Source organism: Amyelois transitella, chromosome 11 (genome assembly GCF_032362555.1).
Source record: "Amyelois transitella isolate CPQ chromosome 11, ilAmyTran1.1, whole genome shotgun sequence".
NCBI classification, from domain to species: Eukaryota; Metazoa; Arthropoda; class Insecta; order Lepidoptera; family Pyralidae; genus Amyelois; species Amyelois transitella.
The window spans coordinates 7276817-7299652 of record NC_083514.1 but is presented as its reverse complement, the minus strand read 5'-3'; the positions used below and the strand labels follow the sequence as shown (position 1 = coordinate 7299652).

The following is a 22836-nucleotide window of genomic DNA, read 5'->3' as shown; positions in this document are numbered from 1 at the left end:
TTTTTCACTTCAATAGTAAATAGATCAAGACTTTCGGAAAAAATGTATAAAATAATCATAGTCTTCTACAGAAGTCCCTTCTTGTATTCCGGGAATATTTTCTGCAATTATTTTAGAAGAAAACATATCTTTGAAACTACGTAAGGAAAATGTCAAATATAACATGAATCTTTTGCTGGTACAAAATTCTTCGATTAAACAAAACAAAATTTCAACTTATATCAGGTACATCTTTATTAAAATAATTACCTACTAAAATACATCGGTAATACTTAACGCATCGTATTTTATGTAGGTATTCGAATAATATTGTAGTACAGAGGGAGTAGAAGTCTTTTCACGAAACTTGATAAGGCACTTTTGTTATCTATTCTCTCATTCTATCTTTTTGGTTTTCCATAATGATAGAAAGAGAGATATGATAAGACATATACCTAGTCAACGTTCGTGAATAAGGGAAATGGTCGTGGAATGCTCTTTACGAAACATTTTGAATTTAAAAGTTCCTAATATTTTCCCCTATAGAACAGGGCATTCAATAATGGTAACTATAGAAACTAGATTCACAGATTATTCTTATTTTAATACTATAATATTACGTAATTATTCAATATAATAAAATAATTGCTTAAATTAAAAAATCTTCCATAACAAATTCGTTCGTTTACAATTTCATTTCCAAATGCTTAAATTTTTTATTTGAACATATCGCATAGAATAATTAAAAAAAAAATTCAGTCAGTATACTCTAGTTACCTAGTGTTACAATAATTATCTCACTAAAGTGAAATACACAGGAATATTTTAAATATTTTTTAGATAGGGTTTTCCAAGTAAGTGAATGTATTTAAAATACTCATACTCTTAATAACCTAAGTATTAATAAACCTAAAATACTCCAGCACAATGTCACAGGTAAACCTCAAGAAGTATAAATTAATTAAAAATATAATCACAGGCTAATGATGTAATATTTGTACATTTCGCGTAATGTGTTTAAACTTTAATGTTTTTTCCGAGCCTTTCAAGTTCATTGGCAAAGTAGACCATATCCTTGTGTTCTAAAGCTGAATTTTGGAACACGATGCGGAAGAAATTTGGTAGGTCACCTTGCGGTTGGTACGTGACCATCATACTTCCTTCCTTTATCATTTTTTCTTTTATTTTCGGCGCTACCTTGTCCAGCCTTTCTCTATAGTCTGGTTCATTTTCAAGTCCGCGCAGACAATTTGGAACATACCAGAACATGATATTGGTGCATTCGGGTTCGTTGATAACTAACTTGAATCCCTCGCGTTGTCGGATGTGTTCCAAGAAGAATTTGGCGTTATCGAATAGTGTGTCAATATGTTTTTCAAAGCCTTCCGTCCCTTTGGCTTTCCACATGAACCAGAATTTGAGTACGTCGGCTCGGCGACCGCACTGTATGTGTTTGTCGCCGGTGTCGAGCGAAGTGTCGTAAAATTTGTCTTTCTGGAAGAGGTACTTGGCGTCGGACGAGTGTCCCTGTTTGAGGATGTTCTTGTGTCTAATTAGGAAGGTCGAGCATTGTTGCGGAGCTGCCAAGAGCTTGTGAGGGTTCCACACCACCGAGTCGGCCCTGAAACGTAATTCAATTGTAGAAACAAATTGGTTAATTATTTGACCTTTGGGTTTAGGTTCTTCAAAAAATATTGGATATAAATTTGATAATTTAATATAGCGTCAGTATTCGACCTATAGGTACTTTTTAAAAGAAATTTTTATTATAATACTTTTTTCCTTTTATATAAATATAAGTTCTTATATTTATTTTATATTATTTTATATACATACATTTCTATTCCATTCAAGAGATGCCTGTGTTTCCTCGACATCAGGGCTCCACCTCCCCAAGCCGCGTCCACGTGGAACCACAAATTATACTTCTGACACAAGCCTGCAATGGCGACCAAAGGATCAAAAGCACCATACACAGTCGTCCCCGCCGTAGCCGTGACTAAAAATGGCGTAGCACCATCTTCTATTGCCTCGTTTATTTTAAATTCTAAATCATCCACGTCCATTTTCCCGTTTTTGTCAGTTTTTACTTGAATGCAGTTATCGTCACCGATGCCCATGAAAGCAGCCATTTTTCTGGTGGAATAATGGGCGAGTTCTGATGTAAATAGGACCAGTCTAGGCACTGCATATACACCTTTGGTCTGCAACAAAAATGAATGGAATCAAGCAACCAATACCAACATACAATACAACCAACACCGCTCTTAGTCTTATGTCATAATATTTTTGTTTATTCTTATAAAAATTAAAATTTTATCTTAGATTCTGCATTCACTGTACCATGGTACATTGTACATAAACACTTATATAAAAAAATGTACACACTTATATAAAACAAAATTGGGAAAAACAAATACATATCCTGAATGAATTTGCACCTAAAACCTAAACAAACAAAAACCAAAATAATAAATATAATTAAAAATAAATGCGATCTAAAATTTCGCATTTGGTATAAAGTCAACGAACTAATTGCATTGGACCTTGATGAAAGACCTCGTAGCATTTTAAACCATTAATTGGGTTACAAATTATAACTTGGTAATTGTAGCCGATTCCCGTAATAATTACTGTCACGTAATTCATTGCAAGTTTAATTATTGTGTTGAATAACTAACTGCGTTTTCACAAAGAAATGCATTAGCTCGATTACATTAACAATTAATCTTGGCGTTGATTAATTTTTGGGTTAGGTTCCCCTGATTCGATGGAAGTGTCAAACAGGAGTCGCTTAAAAACCTGGATTAACTCATTCAGGATCGCAGTCAGAAGTGGACCCCGCGCTTCACTACAGAGGGAAAGGACGCGTCTGGGAGTAACGCAAGCACCAAGAGAACGACAATAAAACAAAGCGATATTATATCGAATACCGCATCGTATGTAACCTAGGAGAAATCTCTGGAGGTTGCATGCTCAAGTACCATATAGAGCATAGTAACTTTAACCAGTAATTTCTAATTCGAATAGGAAATTTATTTCTTTACAAATAAAAAGTGTCCACGTACAAAGTTTCTCCTTAGTCTAAGCGCTACTTGTCTTTTTTCTTGGTGTACATAAATATATAAATAAAAATAGGTAAATTAGTAATCTAGCAACAATTTGACCTTAAGTCATATTTATAATTCATCTTATTTAGTTTTTCTTTTTAGGTCAAGGTCAATTCAACTCGGCAAATGACTATAATAAATTTAGATTTAAACGGTAACAAATATGATAATTTTATCATTGAAATCTAAATAGTTGGGGTCACATTTAAAAAAAGAGGTGTGAAACCACAATGAACTTGTATCATCATCATACAACACGACTTACACGTTGTATGTGGTGTCGGATGTGCACTGAAGCGGTGTTAACGTAATAATAAAGTTTTTTTTGCAAAATGCCAAAGAGTCGGGTCATAAGATTCTGCTTTATATGATACTTATCGGATACAAGTAGGCACAAAGAACCTAAGGTACCTGGCTTAGAAACCCCTCCATTTGAACATTTCAATAATCGTCAAACATTTTTGATTTCATATAATGTCAACTTAATTCTTGTTTACTAAGTGCATTGTAAGTGCACTAAGATGTGCAATTTCCGGAAACATAATCCACATTAACTGGGTTCTGAGATATAAAGGTAATTGCATCGGGCTGCAAGGTTTGACCGCGTCAAAAACACGCGATTCGAGTAATGATTGCCGGAACGGGGTTAAGGCGCTCGCACACCGTATTTCCTACTAATACGAGTAATATTTTATCCTTATATATGAATGATGTTTTTCATATACGGTTTTTCCCAAGAAATATATTTGCAATAAATGCGCTAAAAAATGTACACTATGAAAGTTTTTAATTTGACCTATGAACCAAGTTTTTTTTTCTTTTTATTATGATACTTACAAAACGTAACAAATAGAATACGTCTCGAAAATTTTAAATTTATTAAATTTGTATATATATATATATATAAATTTAATTCTATTTTATAAGTTTTGTCCAAAACGCGGCGCCTCTCACATTTCTCTTTTATATTCAACTCGTATCATGAATATTGGTTCATGATACAAAAAATATATTTCTAAGGTTAAAATATTTAACCAAGATTTAAACCGATTCATTAAATAGCTATTTTTTATTTCTATAATTAGAATTGAGATTGAATTGCTCAAGTAATTTAATGACATAATTTTGCACTTTGATAATAATGTAAACACTGACCTTAATTTCAGGATAATAGTAGAACCGAGCGCAGCTAATAGCGTAGCCATTAGCTAGAGAACCGCCTGGGCAAAAAATGCCGTCGCCTTGGCCATCAGGCCAGCCGACTATAGTCCTCATCTCTTTGAGAACATCTTCTTCCATAAGAATGAACACGGGTGCTACTTCATAGGTGTAAACACTAGGGTTAAGTGCGTCCGTCAACCATTGACCAACCAAGCCGTATGGGTCGACCGAAGAAAATAATTGGTTGACGAAGTATGGGTGTCCTGTGTTCACGGAGTATCGTGTAACCTGGAAGTGATAAAGATGTGATTAAATAGATAAAAAATATAGAACATATTAATTGTCAATTATTTCAGATTGCCTTTACTCCATGCAAAATTCACGATAAACATGTTGAGATCTTCTTTGTGGACACCTAAAGTGTTTCACCTTTTTGAACCTTTCAATGAATTATTCTATATTTATCATTTTACATTACGGTACCGCCTTCCTTCCTTGTTTTATTTTAGCAGGTGCGATTAAATTAATATTCTAATAAAACACCGTTACGAACAACGTTCGGCCTTGTAGCAAAATATATTTGACTAAACTTACATCAGCCATTAGTTTCAACAGTTCATCATGAGAAACCGGCTCTCTTCTGGGCTTCAAATCAATAGCAGTTTTGATGTCTTCCGGCGATGCCCATTCCACCACCTTTGAGGACCGCGCCGATCTTCCAAACACAACTCTTTCGACCAACAAGTCCACTGCCCGCCTGATGAAATCCTCATGCTTTTTTCTCTCCGGCAACGTTTTAAAGAGGTCTTTGTCGACTTCTTCGTTGACGGACAAAATAAGGTCTGAATCAGCTGGCATTTGGACTTTTTTATTTAAACTTTTTTTTAAATAAATTTCATTGGCGCTCTCGTCCAGTCACAGCACGCTTGCGCGTGATTTGGCCTACTCCTGTTTGAGTAGCCTTCTTAAATACTCAGTGTTGTGCGTCAATTCACTTTGTAAGGTTACATATAACCGTTCTACTAGCGCAGACGATTAGGCGGCAGATATCTATATAAACAACGTAAATACTGTGTGCAATTGACTATTAAGCAGTTTAATTTACAGTTTAATATTGAGCCTATATTGGAGCCTTCAAACTGATTAAAAATATCTGCCCATTACAAGCGTTGAAATGAAAGATTCCTGGAAAGAGAGAAATACCTAAAATATATATTTTTGTTTAAGTAAGAGAAAAAATAAGATAAACCAAAGTACAAGCAAATAAAAAATATTAGATATCTTAAAAAAACAAATAGGAGAAGAAAGTAAAAACCGCATCTAATACTCATGTATGAAACGTAGCGGAAATCTAGGAGTAGGTACCTACGACAGAAAATAACATGCGAAAATGTAGATTATGCGTTTTGTTATTAGTTCTATCCTTACAAGAACGCTTTATTTTCCCTAAAGATAAAACTCGTAAAAAGGAAGTATTTACTTGTAAATACAAAAAAAATACAGTTTATAAAATTAAATGAAGTATAAAAAACATTGGCGCTGAAACTTAAAGTTACTTTGCTTACACATATTTGTTGTCAATATAATATGCATATATCACCATTATTATGTGTTTTATTTCCTGTTTAACCAGGTCAATTTCCACCGGCATTTCCTTTTAACGCAGGCGCCGGTCTAATACCGAAGGGCAGTTTTTGTTCACCCGCGCTGATTAACGCCCGAGGTCACCTGACCTTTGTTACTTGGTTAATCAACTGCAAACTAAGTGCAAAAAAACTATCCCTACTTAGGATACCTACTTATTTTTCCTGTGTTATACCAAAGGGAACAATTTTCTGGAAGATATTTTATTCATTTTGAAATAAATACCTACCTACTGGACATAACATTACATTTTCCTATATCTTCCTATGAAGGAACCCCGGCCTAGACCAGGAGCATACCTAATTCAGTACTTACATACATACATCACATCTTTATACTTGACGGGCAGACAGAGACAATAGTCTCGAAAAGACACGAGGCCATGATCAGCTGGGTGGTTCAATGATTGTATTGAAATTCAGTTAATAGGTTCCTTGGATAAGAATCCTAAGTTTCAAATCTTTCCTTTGATTAAATCTTACGATCTACGTTTTTCTTCGCTCCTAGACCATGAAAGATGACCAAAATGAAAGTTTCAAAACTAACATAGGTACCTATTTAATTATTTTTATCCTCCAATTTTTGTATCGTAAAAAAAATACTTTTCACACAAACAATGTTAGTCTAAAAATTTTTCCCGTGGTTAGGTCTCAGACAGGTAAAACCTCACGGTAAGTACCTATTTCAGCCAAATCACTTAATTTATGAATGAGTAACAAGAGGAAAATGGTAGGTTAACATATAACTGGAGAAGATTGCCATTACAGTCACTGCATCAGTAGGTATCACATTTTCGTGAACTGAATACCTTAAAATATTTCCTTATTCGTATTACTTTTGAGTGGTCACTGATAGATAAATGATGTGATTGGAGATTGATCGATTCCGACAATCACTCAACCACATTAATATCTATTACACGCCAAAAGAGTAAGTTTACTACACGAAAAAATTATACAAAAGTTAATTAAGGTTGAAATAAAAGGTATTTTATCAAGCCAAATAGCTGAACGTGGCTATTCAGTCTTTTCAAGACTGTTGGCTCTGTCTACCCCGCAAAGGATATAGACGTGAGGAAGGAGAGGCTGTGTGCAATAAAAGGTTCATTCATTTCTTCATATAATAACGTCAATCCCTTGCGGGGTAGAGAGAGCCAGCAGTCTTGATAGACTGAAAGGCCACGTTCAGCTGATAGGCTAAATAATAGAATTGAAATTCAAATAGTGACAGGTTGCTAGCCCATCGCCTAAAAGAAGAATTCCGAGTTTATAAGCCTGTCCCTTAGTTTATGACTAGCAAGAAAATTTTATGTAATTGCACTATACCGCAGGATATCATACCTACTTAGTACTAGGGTCTACATATCGCTTTGTATTTCTGATATTTTTTGGAAGTTCTTTGGTTTGAAAAGTAGGTGAACTAGGTAGACCCTCGTTTTGTATATGCTGAGTCAACTCAACTTAACTTTTATTCATCCTCTCAACATAACCTAAGCTAAGCAATCCCCTTTTTTATCCAAGACCTAGTGGCCATTTATATCCCGTGTATCCTACTAGTCATGAAGACAATTATAAATCATTGCGACAGAAACTTGATACGTGTCCTGGATGTGACGTCATCAGTGTCGTACTAGATGACGTAGGATCATGTCACATGTGCGTGACGCGAGGCGCTGCGTTGTCTTGTGATACGATATTAGGGAGAGGGAAAGTACTAAAAACACTCACAAGTAATAACCAAGACTTTAATCTCGGAGTAGTCACGTAAGAAAGCAAGTGACAGATTTCTTCAAAATTATTAAATACTTAATAATTTAATTGCTTAGGTACGTTTCTTTTAATTTATCACTAATAAAGTCGAAATTGTTTGTAGAAGTTAATTTAGGTATTTTTTACTTTTTTGTTTCTGTTTTTTTTTTTGGGAATCTCACCTTACCATGTTTTGTTACAGTATAACCTATTTTTATGTCTATATATTAAATCCCTATATATTATATATATCCCTATATATCCCAATATATAGGGTAGGGTAATTACTACTTTGACAATTACTTACATCATACCTAGATAGGTATTAAATAATGGATAAATCCGTATCAGAAATTCATGTTTTTACTTGGAATTTCATTATATTTGTTAAAACTCTGTAACCACACTTACTATTAGTATTATCAGCCAATTTTGAAAATGGATTAGTTCCATACTTATTCTTTCAACACTTTGAGGAAGAAAGGCATGAAACAAAACTGCTTAAAGTAAAATAACAGGTTTTCTACTTACTACTTCAAAGCAATATTAATAAAACGTGAGCATTTCTTTCATCAGGTAAACAAATCAAAACAATCGCCGTTTTTTCAATTAACATTGAATTGAACGATTTCTCAATCAAGTCGCCCCTTTATTATTTCCTACATTTATCTCAATGCAATTATGTTGGGAACCATTTAAACACAAATTCATTCACAGATAGGTATTCAATAATTATTAATTCAAATCGTTGAAAAGGTATCAATTTAAATACCTCACTAGGTTTAGTCTAGGTAGGTACCTACCAAGTTGAGATCCAAAAACGCAAAATCGCTTTACTTACTTATTTATCAATATCATTTGGATCACCGCCCATCCCGCCAAAATTAAAACATAGGGAAGTACATGCATTTTTATCCCTTGCTAGGTAGACGTTTTTATCCCTTGCTGGGTAGACAAACTCAACAGTCTTGCAAACACAAATTTTTTTGGATGGAAAATTGAGATTCAATTAGTGGCAGTTTGCTAGCCCATCGACATAAAGAAGAATCCTAAGTTTTTCCTTAGTCGCATTTTACGGCATCAATGGGAGAGAGTTGGATTGGTCCTAATTTAGGGACCTGATAGCACCTGAAATTGAAAGTGTAAATATAATAAATTAAAAAATATTGGCCTTTTGTTCCTCCTATACCAAACGCCAATTTCTTATGTATTGTATCTACGTAATAATTTGCTAAGCGAAGTGATAGAAAGCAAGTGAAATTAATTTAATATTATTAGCCACAAATATCTTATATATATGTGGCGACATCTCTACGCCACACGTCACAACATCCAATCATCGCGAAAAAATTGACGGGATCAGCCAATAGCAGCGAAGAATCTAAATCGCGCTTACAAAGATTTCACGGATTAGAGCATAAATACCTACAACCTTCGACACAACATCGTCGGATCGCGCCACTCCACGCCCGCCCTCCGGACCGTCGCGTGAAGCCCTCACCTCGCTGCCTTGCGGCAGACGTCGTCGCCCAGTGTTGACGCTGCCGCCGATGGGAACTCCCAGAAGACAGAAGAAGAAGAAGATCCAGGCCGCCACGGCCGCTCCACTGACCTGCCTACAGCTGTAGGCAGCGATGAAGCCAACGAAGAGGGTCAAAAACCCTGACCGTTCGCTCCAACTCCGACACAAGGAGTTTGGGAAGACTACACGACCGACATCGTCGGAGCCGCGGTTTCACAGGCATAACACCTAGCCTGGCGGAAGATTTTCCCTTTGGTGGCGGTCGAGTCCGAATCATCGTTCACGCTATATTGGTGACCCCGACGATGTGAAGGTCACATCGTCGGGTCATCATCAACTCCAATCCTCACCATCATCACACCCCCTCACCCTGCAGATTCTCGTGTCACAATGTACCCGTACTCCTTCTCTCCAAAACGGCTTGACTGATTCTTATGAAATTTGTAAAACATCTTATTTTTCTTACCCCTTAAATGGTAAGGGTTGTCCACCTGTAATTTAATTTTTTTAACAAGAAATTACTTTAAAATGATTTATATGGTAAAACAACGTTTGCTGGGACATACATACATATGGTCACGTCTAAATCCCTTGCGCGGTAGACAGAGCCAACAGTCTTGAAAAGACTGAATGGCAGCATTCAGCTATTTGGCCTAATGATAGAATTGAGATTCAAATAGTGACAGGTTGCTAGCCCATCGCCTAAAAAGAATCCCAAGTTGGTAAGCTTATCCCTTAGTCGCCTTTTACGACATCCATGGGAAAGAAATGTAGTAGTCCTATTCTTTTTTGTATTGGTGCCGGGAACCACACGGCACAGCTAGTTAATATATAATTATAGCCCTCGTTTTCATGTTGTCTTCGTCTCGACATTAATGTAAGAAGAAATTTGTCTATGTCACTACATCAATGTCATGAAGCTGCCAATGTCATGGTCTTAAAAAACAAACAACACTGAAAAACTGCTTTAAGCGAATGAAAGTCCGGTTGAAGACATAATAAAGAAGAGAAAGAACTAGTACTTCTACTACTTTAATACGACGTTAAATTCAATGAATGAAAAATAAAAACAAACAACATACTGTCCGGTCACAGATAAGCGTACTACCGCTGCGCCACAGAAGCCATCAAAACTTATAAATGCCTTAATTAATTTATTATATTCATGTAAAATATACTACTGGTTGCTAGTCGAACCTTTGGACCAACCTAAGATAGATAGATTTATATTAAAATCGGTTAAGATATGATAAAACCTGGCGTTGCATCATGTCCAAGTTAGCGCCTTTTCGTCAGAGACAGTTGGCAACAGTGGACAGTGCTGTCTCGCTGCTCATTGCGCTGCTCTGAGCTGAAGTCCTCTCGCTTCAGACTTCACTCTTTAGACCAGTGTTGCCAACTTGGCAACTTTGTAGCTAGAATTGGCAACTTTTTTAAGTCAGGCAGCTACATTAACTTGTAGCTAAACTTTTTAGCTACTTTTTCTGGTTAAACATATCAAATTTTTATATGCTTATAGCAGTAAAAAAAATATTCCCGAAATAAAATACTAGAAGCTAAAAACAACTACCAGAGTAACTCTTAATTCTATCCTCTGTGTAAGACACTCATTAGCGAAAAGGGCCAATGCTGTCACAACAATGTGTTACCCAAAATCGGTACTACAAAAATTCGGTACTAAGTAAAAAATAATATTCAAGATCAAACGCAGGTACCTACCATAGATGAAACCTCCCAACCAAACTGATTAAATAAAAAAATGTGTTTAATTTCGTGAATTAACATCTTAAAATTTATTGAGAAATTTAGCTACTTCTAGCTACTTTTTAAATTGAAAAAAAAATCCCAATCTAGCAACTTTCTGTTATATGTCTAGCTACAAGCCTTAGATGGGAGTTAGCAACACTGCTTTAGACATTTCAAATTATTATCTGTGACTGTGAGACTTCACCTGTCACCATCCAATCCATGTGCTTGTTGTTGCTGTCGGTCGGTTATAGGTATTATTTGTGTTGTCGTATTGTTCAGTTAAAGTAAAAATACATCCTACCTTTGGTAACTACTAAACTGTTAAATTGGAAAACCGAGACGCTTTTACAATGTCTGACGGTTCGGATGGTCAATTTAGCGATTACGAAGAAGATTTATCAGCTAAGGTTAAGTCAGTGCGAGTAAGTTACCCACCTAATTTTTCATAATCATACATTCACATTCATATATTTACTACATAAATGTGAATGAAGATCCTATCTAATTCAGACTTTTTTTATCCTTTAAAATACCACATGGTTCATTATTTTTTATTTTCAACATCATACGTAATTTACCATATTCCAAAGTACCCTCTACCCTCCTTCAGAAAAAAAATATTTCCACCCTGGATTGGTTGCAACGTTTTTTTCATATCATCTCACCTAGATGTTATTAATCCGTTAGCAACCTGTCCCTGTCACTATTTCAATCTCAATTTTAATCATGAAGCCATAGAGCTGTACCTAGCCTTTCAGTGTTATCGACACTGTTGACTATCTACCCCGCCAGGGATATAGACGTAACTACATATATATATCTTAACTGGAGGTAATACAGTACCTCCTACAGTATTTAGCTGTTGAAAATGTTTAATTTTTATTTATTAGAATTCTTAATTTATAGATCTTGAAATAATTATTTAAGTAGGTATGTACTATGCAGTGTAACAGTGCAACAGTGCGGCAGAGAGGAGCAGATTTTCAGATAAAATGAAAGGGTGTGCGAGTTTCTGAGTAAATGAATGATGGCCTGTTTAATCCCAACAGAGTGGGGCTGGGCAGGGTGTACCACAGAATACAGCATCTCAATTCAATTCAATATTATTTATGTTTCTCCACAAAAACATTAGAGGTAGATGCTGTAATTAAGCTCTATATTCTGTGAGCACATACACTATGTAGCTGAGCCAGAAATGAACTGATATCCACTGGTTTACTCTCCTCTGTTACAATGTGCTCACCACTCTCCCCTTCACTATACTCTATAACATTCACTTTTGGTATATTTTACTTGTTAGGCACAAGTCAAATATACTAAAAGTGAACAAAACTTTTTCACCATCTTTGTGAACTCGTGCATCTATTGTCATCTGTATCATGTTATTTGATTTGTACCTAACTGAAGCTCTAGTAATATATTTATATATTTATATTTCAGTTTGGTGACTTGCCATCTTATAGAGAAGAAAAGTTAGCCAACAAAAATGAAGAAAATAGTGATGTTGAGTATGAAGATGAGTATGACATTGATTCAGATGAATACTTTTTCGACTATGATGATGATGGCTTTAGTATACAAAAAAGAGACAGTGCCAATCCTCAACCCCCTTCCAGTAAAATCAACACATACCAACCTTCAGAAAAATTATTCAAGAAATATGTCAACAAGATTAATATTGATAAATATGAACCAAAAGCACAAATTGTTCTTGATCATAGTGAAAGGAAGGCTGAAAATGACAGAATTAAAATTCGGGATAAAGAAGACAGAGCAACTGTGGAACAGGTTTTGGATCCTCGTACAAGGATGATCCTTTTCAAACTTCTTAGTCAAGGGTATATAGAAGAAATTAATGGCAGCATATCAATGGGTAAAGAAGCAAATGTTTTTCGAGCAACTACTAAAGATGGTAGTCTTTGTGCCTTAAAGATTTTCATGACTTCCATTCTTCCGTTCAAAGACCGAGACATATATGTTGATGGAGAGTTTCGTTATAGACATGGGTACTGTAAAAATAATAATTATAAAATGGTCTGTAATTGGGCCCATAAAGAAATGAGGAACCTACAAAGAATGCACAAAGCCGAATTGAGTGTCCCAGAACCCATTGTATTAAGACGACATGTGATATTGATGAGTTTTATAGGGACCGAAGGACAATGTGCTCCTAAGTTAAGAGATATAGATATTCCTCAATCAGTTGCAAGAGTTTTGTACAGAGACTGTGTTATAATGATGTGGAAGATGTTCAACATTTGTAAATTGGTGCATGCTGATTTGTCAGAATTCAATCTGCTATATCACCTTGGTAATCTTGTTGTTATTGATGTGTCGCAGTCGGTTGAACATGACCATCCTCATGCATATGACTTTTTAAAAAGAGATTGTACAAATATATCTAAATTCTTCAGAAAAAAAGGGGTGGCTACATTAACTGTAAGGGAATTGTTTGACTTCATTACGGATATTACAATAACTGAAGATAATATGGAAGATTATCTTGAGAAATTATCAGAAAAAGCATCATTAAGGAACATAAATGACATGTCTGCTCAGGAAATGATTGAGGAAGAAGTGTTTAAGAATATGTATATTCCAAAGAGGCTTAATGAGGTAAGATTCTGGATGCATTTAAAATATATACTATACATACATACATGTATGTATACATAAAATCACGCCTCTTTCCCGGAGGGGTAGGCAGAGACTACATTTTTCCACTTGCCAGGATCTCTACATACTTCTTTCGTGTCATCCACATTCATAACTCTATTCATGACCCTTAACATACTATAGGTATTGCTTATTGAATTGAATTAATTATTACAGACCTGATTATTTTCATGCTGTGAAAAGATTTACCACCCTGACCTGAAAGTTTTTATTTTTAAATATAAGGTCCTTACATATATATCGGGATGTACAGAGTCAATGGTTATGTCTGGCGTAGATAATGAGGAAATAGAAAATATTGTTAATGGTCTTAAAGAAAAGAGTTCGACTGGCTGGGATGGGATATCTACATTAGTGGTAAAATCATGTAAATATGTACTTATTCCTATTTTGAATCACATATTTAATCTAGCACTTGGTTCAGGTGTTTTCCCCAGTGTATTCAAGAAAGCCATTGTTCATCCCATATTCAAGAGCGGCGACAAAAACAATATTTCTAATTATAGACCTATATGTGTTTTATCAATCTTATCCAAAATTTTCGAAAAAATTATTAATAGAAGGCTAATTGACTTTTTAGATAAAAACAACATCCTATCACCAAATCAATACGGTTTCAGACGTGGGAGATCTACAGAGGATGCTATTTTGGAAATGTCGGATACAATTATTAAAAACTTTGATAATAAACTGAAAACTGTTGGTGTATATCTAGATTTTACTAAGGCTTTTGATACTGTAGCTGTACCCATCCTAATTAATAAACTTTAGTGTATGGGTATAAGAGGGGTTGTACTGAACTTGTTTCGAAATTATCTCAATAACCGATCCCAGTATGTCATTATAAACGGAACCACAAGCAGGGAAGAGTCTGTAAATTATGGGGTTCCCCAAGGTAGTGTGCTAGGACCTACCTTATTTCTCATATATGTGAACGATCTCTGCGAAATGTCCTTGCCTAACTGTAAAATTATAACCTATGCTGATGACACTGCATTACTCGTTAATGGCCGTGAATGGAACGATGTAAAAGAGCATGCCGAAACCGCCCTACAAGTTATTTCCTCCTGGTTAAAGTCTAATTATCTAGCACTCAATCTATCCAAAACCAAGTTTATTCCCTTTGCACCCCATGTTCCCTCTCAATCAGCGCTATCCTTCTCAATAATCCTACATACATGCTCTGAGCATCCCAATTTTTTGTCAGATTGTAATTGTACTCCAATCGAGCGTGTCTCCTCTATTAAATATCTAGGTGTAATTATAGATAGTGAAATTAACTGGAAACTGCACATTGATTCTGTCACTTCTCGAATCAGAAAGCTCATGTTTGTCTTTAAAAGACTCAGGTCAATCTCTGATTTCCATACAATGAAAATTGTCTATTATGCCCTTGCTCAGTCTATTCTGTCGTATGGAATTATAGCCTGGGGCAGTTCTGCGAAAACCCACATGTTCAGGCTGGAGAGAGCTCAGAGAGCTCTTCTTAAAGTAATTACGAATAATCCAGTTCGCTTCCCTACAAATGAATTGTATTCATTATGCAGAGTACTTACAGTTCGACAGCTTTACGTTCTACAGACTGTTCTATATAAACATTCACAACTAGCCTATGACCCCACAATCTGTCATAATAAGCGTAGATCAGACAAAGTCTGCCGAATCGAAATACGACGTACTACCTTAGCTGCTCAACATTTTTACTACATTAGCTCTACTTTGTATAATAGAATAAATAAACTACTTAATATATATCCGCTTACATCTTACAAATGCAGGGTTACATGCACTGAATGGCTCGTGCAACTATCTTACGATGATACGGAAAGTCTTATAAAAGTCGGCGAATAACAATAATTTATTTTACGTTAAATATTCTCATGATTGAATATCCTCTAGACGTTTCAAATCGCAATACAGCCTTACATACTTCCTCTCTATACCTACACCAACATAAACACGTTTTCCACACAACACACTAACAAAACACATTTGCACCCAATACATATATTAAACATCAAATCTTTTTTTTTTTCCTTCTCTTTTGTTGTAATAAATGGATTGGGTGCTAAGATTAAGATTAAGGAAACACATTATATAAATGTTTTCTGGAGGTGGGCGTTGAGATCTGCGACACAGTTTCATAACTTCTGCAGATGTCATCGTTATCCTATGTTTACTTAAATTGTACTTGTTTTTGTTTCCAAATAAAATATTTTTCATTTTAATTTTCATTTACATATATATATACAATTGGCGTTTAGTATCGGCGCAACGAAATGTCGTATATTTTTTAATATATATTTATTAAATCAAAGTAAGAATCATTATTATTTATACACTTTTGCCATCACATAGATAGTTCATTGATCCCTTTCCTAAAAAAACCATTTGGACGGGAACCAATAAAATCTTTGACGGCGATTTGAACTGCCCTATAGGATTTGAATTATTCCCTTGGAAGAAGTTATCCAAATTTCGAAAAAAATAATAATCTGTGGAACAAAGTCCGTGGAGTATGGTGGATGTTTTAGACAATCCAATTAAAGCTCCTCTAATATGCTTGCCGTCTGTTGAGCTGTTTGCGTTGTCGTGAAGCAGCGGTGGCGTGAAGCGATTGACCATCCTCGGTTGTTCAGCAGCTAGCTTTTCCATCATAGTTTGCAATTGCTGACAATAGACGTCTGCCGTAATCGTCTGGCCAGATTTGAGAAAACTGTAATGGATGACACCGGCACTAGTCCACCAAACGCTTACAAGTAACTTTTTTTGGGTCAATTTACGCTTGGAGCAGAATTTGGCTGGCTGGCCAGTGGCTAGCCATTGCGATGAGCGTTTCTGATTATCGGTTGAATTAATAATCAGAAACGCAAAACGTTGAATATCATAATGCACTGTGTTTTCTTTTGCGATACGACCGCCATACACATCATTAAACCGTTTACGAAACCGTCATTTGAAAGTGTGTAAATAGCTGTATAAATTTGAATTTGGAATTCCCAACCAAAGGGGAGATAATTGTGATTAAAGTGGCCAGTACAAGAAAACACCAATTACACACGTAAAGACCTTATATTCCTCTGTGTCAGGAAGCAATATTGATACCAAGAAGCCTTCTGTTTTAACAAGTTTTTTTTTTTTAATTAGGTAACCTAAAAAAATTTTTGAACTACTTGATATCCAAAAATACTTTCCATACCCAGGTTATAAATTACGAACGTGACATCAAAAAGGCTAAGGATGGTGAGGCCGATGACCTCATGTACAAGAAGATAGTCGGTTTCAATGAAAAACTTGGAACGGTAGACACGCCAGAAATATTACAAGACAATAGCGTGTCTGACAGCGAGTCTGATAGTGAAGAGGAGGAGGAAAATAAAGAAAGTAAGATTTATATTAGTTACCTTTTATGTATCCTACTACTATTATAAAGGCGAAAGTTTGTATGGATGTATGGATGTTTGTTACTCTTTCACGCAAAAACTACTGAACCGATTACCATGAAATTTGGTATGTAGGTAGCTGAAGACCCAGAATAACACATAGGCTACTTTTTATCCCAGAGTTCCCGCGGGATTGATAGGGTTTCCATGCGGTCGAAGTCGCGGGCGGCCTCTAGTATACTTATAAAAAGATGTCATTGACTAACATATCAATGTATGGGCCAAACCAATTTCCCGAAATTCCCACGCGAATAGATATTAGCGGCATTTTCCGAATAATGCATATAATAAAAACGGAACAACGAGCATAATATAGGATGAAATAAGGTTTATATCTGCTTTTGTAAATAATGATATTTTATTATCCACTATATTGTATAAGTCCTTTTTAAAAGAGTACTTATAAATGTCCATAGTCTTCATTCTATTGCGCCTTTACCTCTAGTCTAGTAAAACGCAAGTTAAATCTTAAGACTGCCCTGTCAGCCGCCACTTCGTCTGCATGGACTGAAAAACATTATAATCCTGCAGTTTGTCCTGCGGGGTTGGCAGGGCAAGCGCCGGCGCCGTTTTTATCGCGCGATAAACTTGTTTCGATTTTCATATGACGTGAAACGGGCCAGCGACAGTTTATCGTATGATGAAAACGTGGTCGCGCGTGCCATTTTAGCCCCGCTGTTTAGTAGCCCTGAGTCCACCTAAATCTTGGATAAATTCAGAGATTCTTAAATTTTTTCTGCTTTCAGCAAGCAAATTTAAAAACAACGCCAGACCTCGCGACGAATCACCAAACAGTAAGAAGGCTAGAAAGAAAGCCGTCAAAGAAGAAAAAGCAGAGAAAAGGAAAACTAAAACTAAGAAACATATTAAAAAGAAGAGGGACAAAGGATTTAATAGGAAATGATTTTTTTAATAATTGGCAAAGAATTTTATGAAATTAATTTTTTTCTGAAAGTAGAACTATATTTCAACGCGCCCTAGTTTTTTTGTGTTTTGTGAAGATTTTCATTCTTTAAATCAATCTTGTGATGCTGAGCATGACGTTATATTCTTGGAAGGTCATTACAATATATATTTTATTACATTATGTATTTTATTAGGTTTTTGCTCAATTTTACTTCTTATTAGTAGTTGTACAGTTACCTAGAGTTGCTCGGAATATGATGTCACGCGGACGACGATACTTATTATATATTTATTATAAAAAATCTTCCCAAAACACTGAAGAAGTTTCTAACAAGATCATTTATATTTTTATTTTAGGAAAAATATAAAAAGCCATAGATTGATAAGGGTGTTACAGTACCCACTATTTTATATCAACTATCAAATATAATAATCATTATTTATATCTATCCTCTATGGTGCTCTATATGGTTTATGTTTTAGACTATATTGTAGAATAAGAAATATAAAACATATTGACATGATAAACGCCAGTAAAGTTGATAAATATATTATTATAATTCATAATGACTATAAATTCGTCCTATATAATTATTAAGATTACATGTGTATGATTAAATAAAACTAGTTTTATATTTTAAAATTTTTATATTTTATTTCCATGCCTTTTATTACAAAAAGTAAAAAAAATCAAGTACGCTAAACAAGTTACATATGACAAAATACTGAAACGATTTTTTAATATTAACTTTCTAAATGTTATGTTTACCATATTTTGATTGTTTTTGTGTTTTTATCTTACACAGCAATTTTTATTTATTTTATAGAAATCGTTTGAGTATTTGGTCGTAAGTCAAGTTTAAAATCATTCCTAAAAACTATCAGAATTATCTAGTAGTTAAAAAATTCCTTCAAAATAGTAGATAGTGTTACTGACTTAATTTAAAGGCCGAATCAAAGGCTTACGTTTTATGTCTAGTGGCACTAACTTAGTTGTTATTTCAATTGACTTGAACAAAGGCAACTTTTGGGTTACAATAGTTTGGTTATATGTAGATCAAAAAATCATACATTAATACGCCAACATCCGCATAAATGTCATTCACCACACCCAATGGGCTATATATTTCTGCCGTCTTGGGTAATTGCAGCGTTCAAGCCTTATGGCTTGAACGCTGCTTTTTTTTATATAAAAAAAAATACTATCAATGAGCTAATAACATCCCAATAGGGGATTGAATATTTAAATTATAACGGAACGAATCTTTGAAGTGCAGTGGATTTCGTCCAGATAAGAGAAAGAGAGTAATGAGTCTGTGACGGTTGTGTGGCGTTTGAATAGTTCGACGAAAATAATTTTCAACATCGAGAGATTAGGCGATTAAAACACTTGTCATCTTTTAAACGATTCGTCGTCAGAAAAGTAGGAGTCCATTCTCTCGATTAATGGCGCAAAGATGAAAAGTTCTGCCGGTTAAACGCCCGAGGACGAAAATTATGTTGTGGAACTGTTCGTAGGCCAAACGACAATCGAAACTCGAGAGAGATACCTATTAGAAAAAGACAGCAATAAAAGCAAAATTTTTCTTCACTGTATTAAAAATGATGACTCGATGGCCTACTACTACTAGGTATATATTTTTGTTTATATCTTTTTTTACGCAACAATCAAGTGACCCAGCACTACAAAATCCCTAACATGTAGGTAGGTAACCTTAAATGTTATAAGTTCAATCAATCCCGCCGTATATCATTCCAAATTAAGTCATTTTGTGATGTTTTGTATCACTATCCTTGTTTTTCTGCTGGCTTTGGTGTGGAATGGCGATATAAAAATAATCATTTGAAATGACTTTTGATTTGACATTGTGATTAAAACTTCGTGTCATTGTATCATCGTGATACTTTTGTATTTATTTTACATTTACAGATCTAATTACAACTTTAAATCTTGCAAAAACATAAGTACAAAAATTTTTCAAAGACAACACGACTAACGTTAAAATCATCTAAAGAACACTAACTTAAATCTACAACTTATGATATAACTACTGCGTTAAATAATAACTTGATTAGGCACTTAAGAATTTTACATACGTTCATATCAAAAAAGTCAGTCGCAAAGTTACTTGAGATTCTTTGGCCGGTATGTATTTGTATTATAAACAATATATAACCTATTATGTTACATTAAGTAAATACAAGTCAAGAACGGAGAAAAGACCGTAAGCACTTTTACTGCATATTTTAAGTAAGTAAGTAAGTAAGTTTTGTAGTTTGAATAATGCCATGAAATTTGGATTATATTATGGCATATCACATTATAGGTACCTACGTACGTAAATTCTTTAAAAACTTTTTATTTGTTAAAAAACAAATAAAACTGAAATTGTCTACCAGAAAATAAAACAGTTACCGTATGCAGCTAATGTTAGCCTCAGGTTCGTAAAAAGTAAATCATTATGACCTATTTCTATCCATTACCTGGGTCTGCTGTGATTGTGTTCTACACTTTTAATACCTATACCTACTTGACAAACATCTACTTAATCTAAATAAATAAATAACCTACATGTCAATAACAACGCTGTAAACTATTTACAAAAAATATTATCACATGCTATTACAAAAGTTTGTACCTGCCTGTAAAAGTCCATATGCAACTTTTAGGACAATTCCTTTGAAATATTATGTACGGTCGCGTTCATAATTGCAGTCATAGTTCGCAAAACTTTATAGCTTACAGTCACCGCTGTCACTCACACATTCACACAAATAACACAATAAACAACAAGCGGTTAAGCGTTGGGTAACGCGCCATCAAGAAGAGGGTAGTGTAAAAAGTCGACCGCGCAGCGGCTGTCGTCCGCTAATCAACACAGCGACACGCCACACAGCGGAGATCCATGGTGGAACAGTACGAAAATAATGGCTTCATACCGACCAGAACATGTGCGGAACAGTTCGACACATCAGTGGTTACTGTTCGTCGAGTTTGCACCGTGAGGGACTATTCCACAGACAGCCAGCAAGAAAGCCGTATTTATCCGAAATAAATAAGCAAAAACATTTAGAATTTGCTTGGCAGTATTTGGATTTTGACTGGAACAAGGCGATATTTACGGAAAAAAAGTTCGTTTACGTCATCGCAACACGGTAGGCTTCATTTATGGCGAAGAAATGCAACTCGGTATGAAGAAAAAAATATTGTGCCAAATATGGAGTCTGGACACATATCTGTAAATATGTGGGGCTGGATGAGTGCTGCTGGACCTGGGGAACAGATGTGGATAGCAGGATGCGCTACAGCTGCTCATTATGTGCAAGTGCTGGAAGAAACCATGTTACCAACTGTGCGGTGTATTTATCCGATTGATGATATGCAATATCATTTGTGCAAGACAACTACCCTGTGTATCGAGTCCATATAGTGCGTGAAAGGTTCTGCCAGTTTATATTAAAACTACTACTTAGATAGTATTTTAAGGACAGCTTCAATATCTTTTCTTTATGAAAACGAATAATTAAGCTGTAACCTTAATAACAGGAGATAGGTAAATTAGTATAATATGCTGTATGTATACCTTTATATAATAATCAATATGTAAACAAAACTATAGGTAAACTGTTTCAATAAAATTTACTAATTTTAATTATTGAATGTTTTATTTTGCTCCCTCTTGTTTAATATTTCTTGCTGATTTCCGTGTTTGAAGACACGGGTATTGTAATTCTTAGATATCAGTTAGTTAGTTAGTCAGTCAGTTACTTAGTTCAAATGGCACCTTGAAACATTAAAAATTATCAGTAACAATATATATTTTTTTTAATAGACAGAAATTCCTTGAATAACTTCGGAATCCGCTAGTAACTAGAACAAGCGAGTGTGAGCAAGCGAGATTATCTAATATATCTTAGATCTCACTTGCACAAACGAAGTAATAAAATTGCTACCCAATAACTTTCAAAGGAACCACTACCTATGTTAGGGTCGTGTGCAGACAAACTTTAAACTTTATTGAAATGACATAAGTCTGGTAGTCGCAGGCTTCCCTCTATAGGCAAATCTTATGCAAATAATGAGAGACGACGATATCTCGATCGACAATTATCGGGCCCAGTTCGGCCATCGTTGATTACCCTCTCTTTCTGTTTTGTTATGTTATATGTCATAGAATAATAAACTGTTTTACTTAGTAATCATTGGTATTAAAGACCGTATTCATTTGAAGGAATATTTATTCTTTTTAAATATGCATGTGTGTGTGTATCTAGTGGAACCACAGTGCACGCTATTTTAACCCGTAAGAATTTTAAAACTATGACTGCAGATATGAACGCGATCGTACCTATAGAGTTTTTCAGGTATCTATGAATGAAATGAATTTAACAAATGAAGACTAAATTAGATCATATAGCGAACATGTCCATACAAATACAACTACATATACCTACAACATAACTAGAGTATGAAAAATGATGTAATGGACTTTTGCAGGTACATACCTATATCACAAATTAAGTTTAAATTCGATCACGTCGCGAACCTCCACCTTAGACCTATAAAGCATAAAGATCTAAAGACGAACATGATACCCAGCATTGTGATGATTTCGAGCCAGACAGAGGTTCTTTCTATGTCGAGGTATTTGAGAAGTACGTCTGGTTTGGCGAAGTGGCAGTAGACGTCGTTGCAATCGAGGGGTTCCCGGCCGAAGCCGAATATGGTGAGAACCATGGCGACGACTCCACACCTGATGAAGGAAGTCTTCATGAGGATGTTCATCATGAGGGGAATGCGGTGAGCGAAGTCGAAGCCGTAGATGGCGAGACCGAGGAATGGCGCGATGGAGGACGGCCCGATGGCGCAACCGTTCTGGAAATTAATGCAAATATTT

General features: G+C 35.1%; 3 protein-coding genes across 3 annotated transcripts in view; 1 reads left to right on the top strand and 2 right to left on the bottom strand.

Moving 5' to 3' along the window:
- Positions 1–771: 771 nt before the first annotated feature.
- Positions 772–5108, bottom strand: LOC106134996 (cysteine sulfinic acid decarboxylase). The gene is made up of 4 exons (XM_013335156.2): positions 4845–5108; positions 4245–4538; positions 1816–2183; positions 772–1600 (listed from the first exon to the last, which is right to left on the bottom strand). Exons 1-4 carry the CDS (start codon positions 5106–5108, stop codon positions 997–999), a joined length of 1530 nt encoding a protein of 509 aa, XP_013190610.1. The 3' UTR covers positions 772–996.
- A 6013-nt stretch (positions 5109–11121) lies between these two features.
- On the top strand, positions 11122–18581 carry LOC106135169 (serine/threonine-protein kinase RIO1). The gene is made up of 4 exons (XM_013335397.2): positions 11122–11335; positions 12354–13529; positions 16793–16973; positions 17779–18581. The coding sequence occupies exons 1-4, from the start codon at positions 11264–11266 to the stop codon at positions 17934–17936; spliced, it is 1587 nt and encodes a 528-aa protein (XP_013190851.1). The 5' UTR covers positions 11122–11263; the 3' UTR covers positions 17937–18581.
- A 26-nt stretch (positions 18582–18607) lies between these two features.
- Positions 18608–22836, bottom strand: part of LOC106135090 (ATP-binding cassette sub-family G member 1) — a 41855-nt gene continuing 37626 nt past the window's right edge. The window contains exon 10 of the mRNA XM_013335285.2: positions 18608–22814. Coding sequence (XP_013190739.1) covers positions 22473–22814 — 342 coding nt within the window. The 3' untranslated portion in view covers positions 18608–22472. The remainder of the gene's footprint in view (positions 22815–22836) is intronic.

Coding starts and splice junctions, on each gene's coding strand:
- LOC106134996 (XM_013335156.2), bottom strand. CDS start 5,108: ATGCCAGCTGATTCAGACCTTATTTTGTCCGTCAACGAAGAAGTCGAC. Junction 2,184..4,244: donor ACTATTATCCTGAAATTAAG/GTCAGTGTTTAC, acceptor TTTTTGTTGCAG/ACCAAAGGTGTATATGCAGT. Junction 1,601..1,815: donor CTCTTGAATGGAATAGAAAT/GTATGTATATAA, acceptor ATTACGTTTCAG/GGCCGACTCGGTGGTGTGGA.
- LOC106135169 (XM_013335397.2), top strand. CDS start 11,264: ATGTCTGACGGTTCGGATGGTCAATTTAGCGATTACGAAGAAGATTTA. Junction 11,336..12,353: donor CTAAGGTTAAGTCAGTGCGA/GTAAGTTACCCA, acceptor TTTATATTTCAG/TTTGGTGACTTGCCATCTTA. Junction 13,530..16,792: donor TTCCAAAGAGGCTTAATGAG/GTAAGATTCTGG, acceptor TTCCATACCCAG/GTTATAAATTACGAACGTGA.